At 32.4% G+C, this 12,698-nt stretch overlaps 1 protein-coding gene across 3 annotated transcripts in view; it reads right to left on the minus strand.

The window, feature by feature from the left end:
• Positions 1 to 1,759: 1,759 nt before the first annotated feature.
• The window catches only part of pasilla (RNA-binding protein Nova-1-like protein passilla), a 26,840-nt gene continuing 15,901 nt past the window's right edge, over positions 1,760 to 12,698 (minus strand). For 2 of the 3 annotated variants that reach the window (XM_011053852.2, XM_087415798.1), the window contains exon 5: positions 1,760 to 12,698. This exon is cut by the window's right edge and continues 4,465 nt beyond it. Coding sequence is in view for 1 of the 3 variants with exons in the window: in XM_011053854.2 (XP_011052156.1) it covers positions 3,200 to 3,229 (30 nt within the window). In the remaining 2 variants the exon portion in view is untranslated. The other variant, XM_011053854.2, reaches the window with a different exon arrangement.

Below are 12,698 nucleotides of genomic sequence, written 5' to 3' on the forward strand. Positions count from 1 at the left end.
TCTAACTATTAAAGAATTATAATTCTAATTATTGATAAAGAATCAAAATTTTAAATATTTCATTTTTATTTGATAGTACTGTATATTTGCTACAATGTAGATCATAAATGTAATTTTATCAATTGTAATTGTATGAATTAAAAAAAATTTTTTTAATCTTTTTCCACAACCATCAATTTTAAAATAAGTTTTTACATAAATTTTACACAATCAAAAAATGCCTTTGACAGATGTAAATGTTTTTAAAAGAAATGGAAATGGATTTTAAAAATTCTATTATAATTTATATAAAAAACAATTGTTTTATATTATTACGGTCAAGCTCCAGGATTCTTTACTTCGAAGGAAAGTACAAGGAGGATATCTACAGAAGGTCATAACTGAAATCTTTCTTGTGGTTAACGGTTTTAGACACGTGCCACAAGTTAAATGCAGTTGCGTAAGAATTCAGATTTTAGACATAGGTCAACGTGTTTTATATATATATATATATATATATATATATATATATGGGACTTTATGACACTTGAGCCAGCGCGTTTAACGGTTCTTTTAATTTTAGGCCAAGGAGGTGACTCCCAATGAGCTGTAACCTATCATGCTAATGAATGCTAGGAATGAGTAACACAGGAGACGTGAATTTTTACAATTTTTAATATTTCACTAACAATTATTAATCAATATTAATTCTATTTCTATTTTAATTAATATGGTTTTAAATTAAAATAATAACTAAACCTAGGAAAAAGAAAAATCTTTTTTCTAGGTTTTTTGAATTTTTTTAGAATCCTATTCTTAAAAAATTTAATTTTACTCTTCGTGCTCATTAGGGATCCACGGGACTCCAAAAAAAGTTTGAGGCTTTATATTTCTTAAAAAAATTATATTCTTATATAATTTTAAATAAATATACTCTTTTATATAATAACTGTATACTTTGTTATTTTCAAAAATGATCTCTTATATTTTTCAAAATAAATATTTTTTTGAACGTGAACTATTGCACTATTTTTTTTTTCTAAAAGTGTTATATTTGTAAAATATAACCATAAATTTTTATTAAAAAATATTACAAATTAAAAAAAGTTATGATTTTTTTTTCAAAAAAAGCGCATTTTTTAAACAACTTTTACCTTGCAAATTTTTTTAATATGAATGGAGTAAAAAATGCTCATATATTTTCTTAAAAATTAACACACAATGTCATGGCTTATTTCAAGCTATAATTAAATTAACTTAAAATTAATATAATTAACAATGTTAATTTATCAATGTTAATATGTTACAATAAAATTAAAATCTTTAAAAAAAGCCACTGCATTTCCATGTTCTACAATGTTTCTACAATGTTTCTACAATGTTTAAAGTATGTTCAGTAATTTTAAATATGGCAATCAATTAAAAGTGTGTCAAGTGTGTTGCTCTTTGTGTGATCGACATAAAATTCTCAAGACGTGATCACAAAGGATTAAAATAATTTTGCTAATCTCTTGGATCTATTGTATATTATATGAGTTCTATATATTATATAATGTGTCACGAGAAAGAAACTGAAAAGGTTTAGCGGAAACTGAAAATATATGTATGTAACTTACCAATAAGAATTGCATCATCTCTATCTTCTTTTGAAATTCTCTTCTTAAAAGAACGCAGAAAAGTCGGATCATGAAGGAGACGTAACTTTCACTCATGATCTCGACATAATCGTTAAATGGATGTACATACAAGAGCTTGAAATAAATTGTTAGGGCTAAGTTAATTATGATCCGTACAAAAATAATTTTTTATTTGTTACTTCTTCAGTTTACATTCATATTATTCGTTTCTTTCTTTATCAAAAATTGATAATAAAATCGTTCCATGTAGACCATAATAATTCATTCGCCAGAGCTTTTTACCGCTAATATATCTCATTTCCAAAAAAGTATACTTTTTCTGCTTTATTTACAGACAATTCGTTGTGTAAAAAAAATACAATCTTTCATTTCTTTTTTGTACTGACTAGTTAGAATAACATCTCTCATACGCTTGAGATTGTACGCTTAAGGGAATGTAAGACGAAAAAAAGGAGAAAAATAAAGACATGTGTATCAGCTAATTATCGCGTATTATCCTTTATAAGATACGCACATTATTTGTGTACGCATGTGTTATATACAAGATACAAATGTTTATTCAAATATTAAATATAAAAAAATCATATGTGTGTTTGTATGTGCTATGTATGCCTATCACAACACTTTGATCGCCTCATCATATTTAAATGATAGATGAGTTTCCGCAAGAAATTCGTCACCCATACAAGTTTCGCTACGAATCGAAAATGACTTTGTTAGATATTTACAAAGGATATCGATTAGAAACAATAAAGAGTATTATTTGTATAATATAACATACGTTTATCATGGAAGAAAGGAATAGAGATTTGCCTTTATTGAGTTACTTTAACAAGGATTCTTGCTTTACAGTGCAATTCTCGACTTTGACAGAGGCTCATGCGCGAATATATAGCTCGGTAATCGAAGTATCAACGTCACAAACTCCACATCATCGATTTATCTCGTCGACCACTATCTTTATCTTTTGGGAAGATCAGGTCGTATATACATAAATCGTTGAAGGTCATATACACGGAAAATGTCAAAGTGAAATTGTACCGCATGCGATTTTTACGCGCATAAATATATAATATATTATGCAAATCTATACATTCGAATAAACTTATCCGATATGTCTCAACACTATAAGTTATATAATTAAAAAATATTTAAATTATTCTGAATGACTGTCGAATCCTTTTAATTATACTTCAAAACTCTTCGTACAAAATACAAACGATTTTTATAGAAAATTTTGTTTTATTTATGTCGCAATTATAACTGCGTATAGTAAAAGTTATGAATTAAAATTATCTGGATGACTGTCAGACTTTTTCAATCACACTTCAAAAATTTTACAAAAATTATTAGTTAAGTTGGAATTATTAAGTTCATAATTACTTTTAATTTTACTCGTCAGCGGTAAACAAGACCTTATAATAAAGGAAGTGGAGGATGGGGAAACGACACGGTGGGCACCAACACAGTTCCCATTGAGGAAAAACGCGGTAAAAAACGAAAATTTCTAAATTAAATCTGATACTAATGGAATGCATTTAATAATGGATTAGATATAATAACGGCGCGTTTTCTTAAAAATATTATTTGTCGACAATTGCCTTCCTGTTTCTCTGTAAAAAAAAAAAAAACAAAAATATCAGCTAACATAAACATTCGATAAATCATGGAGATTAAAATTTTTATAAAAATCGAAATAATAACGTATAAGCTCTACACTACTACTTTCGAAATCGTACGTTTTGCCATTATATAATATAACGTTTTTCTCTCTTTTCTCTCTTCCAGCCCTTTTTTTCCTTTTGTCGAAATTCGGAAAACCATCTCGTCCGCCGCGAATCGTCGATTATTCATTCGCTCCACAAACGCGGAAACTCAAACAGACTCGCCGAATTTCAACAAAATCACAATTGCGCTTCGTTTTCTAAATCGAGTATGCAGAACGGAGATCAGAGACATTTTGGTGAATAAGAAAAGATGAACGCGTATGATGTATGATCATACTGCGACATTGAATGGACTAATGGATGGATGTATGGATGGTGGCCAGGTCATGAAATGAAGAACAACAGAATGCATTTAATGAGCGATTGTTTATTATGCTCTTATTATGGTCACTTGTCATACAGGTAACGATGCTTCTCAATGAGTGAAAATAGTTAATATTATATTTGCTTTTCTCTCTCTCTTTTTACTCTTTTATATAATTATTCAACATTGAATGGAATAAATTGATGATGAAAGAGAATAACAATTTATGGATGCAAATAAATGTGGTTAGAGTGTAAAGTAATAATATTAAGATTAGCCCTTCAAAAGAAAAAAAAATGCCTGTGAACTAAATTATACTTCATTGATAACAATAGTGGTGCCCAAAAATAGTCTTAGGACAGCAAACAATTGATCAACTTCATCGACGAGCGAAAGTGCAAAAGTAAAACGCGTATCATCGCTCCCTTTTTCTTTTTCTGAGTTTTGATCAACAAATAGAGGATTCTCTCTATTGAATCATACGAATATGCGTACCCTGACAATGTCGCGCTTTTATCTGCTCACTGACAAGATCGTATCCTTTTCTCTCGTTTTTTGCTCTCTTTTGCTCATCAATCCCTCACACACGATTTCGTTTGCCGAGCAATACTTTTCCGTCCGTGGTATCGTCGAGTCATCATCCAATTGAAAGATATCGTCGCTCTTCCAATTTTGAAATTCAATTTTGCGCCCGAATTTTTCTGCACCGAATGACAGTTCTCACGTTGAACAAATACTCCGCAATAAAACGGTGCCAAGAGTTACAAATAAACTCCGTTAATAAATATTAACACTTCACCGCGTGATAGATTCCGCGTCGACTATTTTCATGATAAATAGAGAAAAAATGCGTCAGCTCTCGTGACTTTTGACATTACATCTTTCTTAATCAAGACTGAGAGACCGAGCATATTTTTTCTCATCATGACGCTCGCGACGATATCGGAACGTCGCGTCGTGTAGTCCACGTTTGAGAACTGTCGAATAATTTTTTTCATTTGTAACAACGGACTAGAAAGGATTGCGCGAAGGTAAAATGACCGTGACGTTTTCGGTATATCTTCATACTTTTCAAGATTTGCAAGATTATAACTAACAATTATAATAGAACAAATATCAACAATACCACAGACTTTCTCTCATCTTGCCTTCGATATCGACGAATTACAATCTTTCACCTTATCATTCCTGAATCTCTAGTTACTCATCTAAAGTGTTTCCGTACCTTCCGTGTGTGTGTAGAGTTATGACTAATTTTTACTACTTAAAACTTATCGTAAATATCGATAATTCTTAGCTCTTTCTTAGCTGAATCGCAATATCCTTCCTCTCTCCCATCTTCCGTTTTCTCCACTCTCTCTTCGCGGAGAGACGAGAGACATTTCGAAATATTAAAAAATATGCAATTTTGCTCATTGCTCGTAATGCACCGCCATCTCATTTTCGTGTCGTGTCGATAAGGAAAAAGGAAAAAAAGATAAGTCGAGCCGTCTCTATCGTAATATACACAATTGTGGGATAAAATGTGTGATGAGTGACAATGAATTTTCTGTCTAATCGTGTGCGGTATAATTCGAACTAAAACGGCAAAACGCATGATGAGAAAAACGCGCTGTTGTGTGTATGCGTGTACGTATGTATGTGTTTGTGTGTACATGTCCTTAAATTATTTTATAGCCGAAGGAATGTAATTAAGGTACAATACTTGGATCATGATTTCATCATCGGTGCGAGACGAATAAAATCCCTCTATAGTACCTTCGCAGCCAGCTGCTCTCTCTCTCTTTCTATTTCTTTTATTATTCGCCTTCATATATCTCGATTTTATGTATAATATATAATATATTTTATATATATATATATTATATATGTATAATATTATGGAAGATAACGCTATTCTCTCTCTCTCTCTCTCATTTATTTATTTTCTCTCTCCCTCCCTCCCACTTCTCTCTCTCTAATATTCACGAACACGTTGTAATTGCAACGCACAAAAAGATTTATCATCGTAAAAGTAAAACGCAAACGTGCGTTTTCTCCCTCTCTATCTTTCTGTCGGTCTGCAAAATTTTCTATTTGCGTGTAAGCATGCACTTTTGACATTATACAATGTGTATGAGTATATCGTGTGTATGTGTGCGCCCGCGCGCATGAATGAATTGTAGGATGAGAGCACACGCGCATTCACGTGCACTTGCGATCTATAGCAATATACGACTACTTATACTCAACAAGGTACATAATAGTCTCCTCCTTCTCCTCTTTCCCCCCTCCCTCTCTCTCTCTCTCTCTCTCTCTCTCTCTCTCTCTCTCTCTCTCTCTCTCTCTTTCTCTCTCCTGCTACTTAATATTATTTAATTGTTTTTCTTCAATTCTCCATTTTTTAATCCCCGAGCTGCTATGTGCTATTTCAACAACGATCTCACACCGAAAGTCTCTTAAATCTTTCTTTTCTTGGTTTTTTTCTCCTTTTTTTACATTATGCTTACCCAAAAATAATATACCATATTAACAATCTAGTTCTATCAATATTCTCACTTCCGACAAAATAACATTACATATAATTTTGTACAACCCTCTTAATTATCTCATAACGAACGCGTTCCAGTTTATCGCGGACATTGTAACGTCGTTTCATTACATTTTCGATACATAATTTATATATATATATATATAATATAACTTTATTTCATCCTCTCTTTTTTTATTTCTTAGTCGAAGATGGACTTAATGTGTTACTTCATGAGAATGTCGCTGACATTTAGGAAAATGAAGATATCGTGATATGAGGAATATTTCAAGTCGCGTTTAATCGAATGATTTTCGAATGCCTGTGATCTCCGATAATCTTTATGTATACTTTCGTACTATATAAATAATTTCACGTCCGCTATTGTCGATCAATGTGATAATTTTTTTCTTTTTTTTAGACGTTCTCTATAGCGATATCTTAGTGACTTATTGTTAGTGTAACATGCTTTTAGCGTAATATATATATATATATATATATATATATATATATATATATATATATGTATATATATATATATATATATATACATATACGTAACATTTTATATTAATTTCCTTGGCTATTGGCAAATATTCTATCTCTATCATTTAAACATTTGATTATAGCGAACGATTGCAAAAAAAAAGTGGCAGTAAACTAACAATTAGAGAAACTCTTTATAGAGACAAATGCAACATTCTTTTTAACGTAACAATTAATTGTAATATATCTCGGACAATTTACTAATTTATGCCTGTATTTCTTTCTTTCTTTCAACTGTTATTGGTCAATCGATATATAGGCCTCGATCCACCGATACGGACATCTTTAATACAACTTTTTCTTTGCCAGTAACTTTTAAAATAATTGCGCTTTTGGTTGAATTTCCTTGTTCTCGAGGTAAAACTTATGCGGTCAATCTTTCTCTTTGCGTTTTTCTTCGGCGGCAATCGTAATAGTTAATTTCGAACTAATTCGCCAAATTGCCGTACACATATATGTATCAATTAAACGCTGTTGCATTTTTGACTTTAGTTATTGATACCGATCGAATATAGAATATAGAATAAGCTAAAACAGGATATATGGCTATGTAAAACTATGAAACGTGAACGTGTAACGCGACAACATTGGAATCAAAGTATTCATTAAATAACATCTCTCTCAATTTGCAGCAGTCAGTGTATATAATGAAGGATGAGTTGTTACTATCACTGCTGTATTAACTCTTTTTCTTATCTCTTTTTTTCTTTTCTACGATATTCTTAGACACTATAAGAATTCCTACTTTTCGATATACCGCAAACTAAGAGCAGGTGTAATAAAGTATCTCATAATGTTCCATAACGACGTTATTTATGTATATTAATAATGAAATGAATGATATAATCCGTCTTTTATTAAAAACGGCCTGCGTGCGTCGCGCAGGATATACACATCTTTAACAACACGTTCTACGGTTAAACGTTAACAAGTGTAATGGCTAAGGAAGGGAGATGGTAAGGAAAGGAGATGGACAATGTAGGATAGGGAGGATTCGATATGGCACTAAAGGGTGTGGAGTGCGGATGACAGAAGATCCTTTCTTTCTTTTTTTTTTTACCCTCAGCATAAAACGCAATTCCGAATGCCATCGTTTTGCATTTCTTTTTGCGTTTTTCTCCATTTTATCTCTCGCATTTTTCTCTTCCTTCTTCACATACTCTCTCTCTCTCTCTCTCTCTCTCTCTCTCTCTCTCTCTCTCTCTCTCTCTTTTTCTCTCGTCTCGCATCCGGTTTAATGGAGTTTAATGCGAAGTGAAGCAATGAAAGTACGATGGAACATGATTTTTTTTTTTTACGATGTAACCTAACACACACAGCCAAGTAACGTGACACGCAAGTCACCCTCCGCGTAGTGACGAGTGTCAAATTCAGTTAATATAGTTACCGTAATAATAGTCATAATTAGAATTGAGGCGAGTCAATGCAATTCCTACATCCCTGATTACTACGCTACACCACATTTTCTTTTGTGTGTGTGTGTGTGTGTGTGTGTGTGTGTGTGTGTGTGTGTGTAGTGGAGATATATATATATATATATATATTTCTTTATAAGAGTTATAATTTAACATTTCCTCCCTTAATTCGTTCCGTGTATTCTCGTGTGCACGTGTGCGAGCGTACTTGTGTGTATACAGATACATAATTATTTTCCTCTTTTCTTTTTCTTTTTTTTTTTGTCTTGGATAGAGTCGGTAATTTATTGTTAGTTTAACTTGCTCTGCAATGACATAATTCCGTAAGAAATTTAAGAAACTAGCTACACATAATCTACACGCCTAACTGTGTACTGCGGTTACAACTATCGACTGGCGACGCGACGTGTACACGCGTGTTACCCATCGCGCCGCGATCCTCTCTCGCGCTTACAACAACGTTTGCGGAACGGAGAAATATATCTTAAACTGTACAAAACAAAGCGCTGTATGAAAAAATAAAAGATTCTTCTAACAAGGATGGGCAATGATTGCCGGTCGTAAACACATCGTCCTCTCGCTTAAACAACTCGTAGGTAACATTGACTGGCCGACTAATACTGCTTTTGCCACATTGTGCAGATGCAGCCGCTACAAAATTGCCGTATCAATTGTCTTGGAAAATCCTCAACGACATGCGTTAAGTGTTTCGTCCTTTCCGTTACCAACGTTATCTCGATCGTGACTGATAATCCTTCCTTTATAAATGTAAAATATTTTAACGTCTTCTCTCGACGATTACTAATTACGTGATCTTTGAATAAGAAATTTAAAGGAAAACGCTCTATAGAAAGCGATTTTCCTTGCAATCGCTGGCTCGAAAAGGACTCAACGATTTTTCTATCGCAAATTAATATCGTTACACGCGATACAATAATTTTGTCACCAATACACATGTACATAAGTATATAACGCTCTACTATTAATATACATACAATATATATATATATATATATATATATATATATTATACGGTATGTCGACCTGATATTCGTGACAAAATTATCTCCACTTTAATATCGGCCTTTAATAGGAGACCGATTTTATGCATTTGGAGTTTAGACGTGGAACTGTGCGTTCCTTAACATTATTGTTAAACGCAATATGTCGAAGATATATATGTGTAAATATGTGTGTGTGTGTGTGTGTGTGTGTGTGTATATATATATATACATATATTATATATATATACATGTACACATATATATTGCTACACTAACGCATATACATTTACGCCGTTAAGCAACATCGGAAAATTCCGCCGAATGTTACTTCGATAACGGTAACGGCTTCACTCATCTTCGTTCGGGAGAGAATATATCGAAGAGGACAGTCCTTCCCGGAAACGAGTATAAAATAATCCCGTTAACGTCATTATGCCTCAGAGATGCATATTGAAATTCTTTACATTTTCCTCGCTGTTAATTTCTTGGATCCTCAAAAATACATCTATAGCAAAGTTTAATTATTTAACTTCGTTATTATCTGCATTTTAAGAATACCTTCAATCAGAGATATTTCTGAGATGTTCCTCGCTATACTGGATCAAACAGATTGCACATTGTGAGGAAACACTCGGGCCGCTGTCGAAGTAACGCTTTCGACGTAAAACTCTGCAAACTCTACGAACAACAGTATCAATGTAATTACTAAAATATATAACAGACGGTACACTTTAAACCAACGTTACACTAAGGAGAATACTTATGTTAGACTGGCTGATTCGCGCTATGGCCTCAATACGTGATCTGTGCTCCTTTCACTCATATTTGAATCTTACCGGAATATACGAAAGGAAATTCGTGTTTCATGAGCTATATGCGTTTTACGCAGGAAGGGAATCGGCCTCGTTTTGGTCTCTTTTTTGTCATTTCCCATCGTGATAAACACAACACGGACACATCATTGCGCGCAAGATTGCCCTGTAATACTCTTAATCCGGGCATATTAAATTTAATTTGCGTATTGACAAAACTTTTGCTTCCTTTCTCGAACTCTTCTTACCTCGGTCGAATTTTACGCAATCACTTTACATACGCAAATAAATCTTACAATTTTACATTCTATCAAATGTAGCTCGTCTCTTGTCATCTTTCATATATTAGCAGTTGGTATAATATATTCTCTTTTCACTTTTCCATCACAGCTAGTAGTCTTATATGCAATCTGTTCTACTACGGAATGTATTTAATATCAGAGAGAACCTGTAATCCTATGCTAGTTTAATATGGATGCTACCTACAAGTTGTTCGCCAGAGAAGGACCACCTCCTATCCATCCTCCGCCTACTTTTTCCTCACTCGGATATTGCGTCTCTACAAACATGTACGTCATAACTTGTGTTATTTGTACCAACAGGCGATATATATCACAAAATTAGTGTGCTTCACACTCCGCGCTAGCAAAGAAACGAGAAGATACGCGTACAGCAATTGTTTCTTGTAATTTATCTATCGTTCGGCTCTAGGATTATTGTGTGACTGCGAATGTACGTATTGTGAACGTATTGTGAACGAGCTTGGAGACAAATGATGGATCGAAGATTTGAGACCTTTAAATGAAGTATAATGATTGCTCGTGTGATAACTTCCCAGAGACATATACATGAAAGTCAAGAGTTTGCCGTCCAATCTCAATCACTTGGTGTTACAATTGGATAAAAACTACACAGCTATTTTCACAACTTTAACAACGAGAGAATATAAAATAAAGATACCGATCCTTAGACAATAGCTTCACAATTCGACGCGTCTGTCTGCGAATAAATAAAATGATAAATAACCGTGAATATGAAGGACGAATAAATAAAATTAAATCTAATAGGTAACGTACATATTTGTAGCAGCAACAATGTGGAACTGTGTCAGTGTCCTACAATAAGCGTCCGCGAGCGATGAACGACTAATGGCCAATACGAATGACAAATGCCTCTCTTTTTTTTTTCTTTCACGCGCTCGACTCTGTATTATGCGATAAATTTAGTAACATTGTTCGCCCTAGTGGCAATCAGCCAGATAGTATTCGTAGCCAACTATAATTAAAGATTTTTTAATTCGATGAATTAATGATAGCCAATCTAATATGATGACCAGAAAATACATGACGATGATATATTATTATATAATAATGATTGTGTTGTATAATAATGATTATATTATATAATATATTAATCAATATGTAATGAAATATATATTATGCTGCCGTTAGCGTTAATAGCACAAAGGCCATTAGAACACACTAATCCATAAATTAAATTAATGCTATTAATTTACAGTTATACTCTCTTAAAACTTTAGAATCGATCTATCTATCTACAGCAACTTAGTTAGTTATATTTCATATTTCAGTGACTTTTTAATGTAATTGGGCAACACAGTGAAGTTTAATTGAAAATAGTTCACATAGAATTTATGGATAAACATAAATCTGTTTTCTCTCTTTGCGGACGCCAATATTTTATCAACAATCTTTTATAATATCATTTCACATTTTATATATATATAAATGTTTTTATATATTATATTTGTTTCATATATATTTTATATATATATTTGTTATATATATTTATATATACATACGTATACATGTTATTTATAATTTATTTATTCTTTTTTCTTTTTATAATAATCTATAATGTATCTATCTTCTGTAAATATATATGTATATATATATATATATATATAAATCGTGTGTGTGTGTGTGTGTGTGTGTGTGTGTGTGTGTAAGCACTCTGTATAATATATTATCTATAATTATTCTCATTATGTATTATTTATAAATATACAAGTCAATGTTTAAAGAACGGTGAGCCAATGTCACCAGCTAATGAATTGTGTGTGTGTGTGTGTGTGTTTTATATGTATGTATGTATATGTATACATATACATATGTATATATATATATACAGGATATTCTATAAGTTTTGACAAAGTGCTTGCGTGTAAGGGTGCTTTCTGTACACGTCTACCGATATGATCGGTGTTGTTATGTGTCATTGCGTAGATATTTTGTATGATAAAAAAAACTGCACAACAACATATAACGTCATTAACAACTAGCGTGTACAGAATAGGACCCCAGGTAGAGCGGACTAAACTGAGTCGAACTTATCGGACTCCCTGTATATGTGCTTATATGTATATAATGTATAAATGTATGCGCACGCACGCACGCACGCACACTTATATACAGTTTTATATTTTATTTAACTCTATATAGCTAACATTTCAATAATTATTTTAACTAAATCCACTTTTTATTACTATCTAGCTCGTATCATCCCTTCCTATATTTTTCCTACTCCCACAGAAAGAATGATTATAAAAATCTTTCATAGTGAATATCTTTTCCTTCCATCTAACAGCGGAAACGCAATAGATTTGTCTGAAAATTTTTAAACCGATCCTAATATATTTAACAACCTGTCGGCTTACTTCTCGGTGAGAAAGCTTCAAGATTTATTAAAATGTTCCATTTGGCTCATATTTCATCATATAAACGGAGATTTCTCAGCGTTCCATA

This window comes from Acromyrmex echinatior, chromosome 18, assembly GCF_024713525.1.
Source record: "Acromyrmex echinatior isolate Ae372 chromosome 18, ASM2471352v2, whole genome shotgun sequence".
In the NCBI taxonomy this organism is placed as follows: Eukaryota; Metazoa; Arthropoda; class Insecta; order Hymenoptera; family Formicidae; genus Acromyrmex; species Acromyrmex echinatior.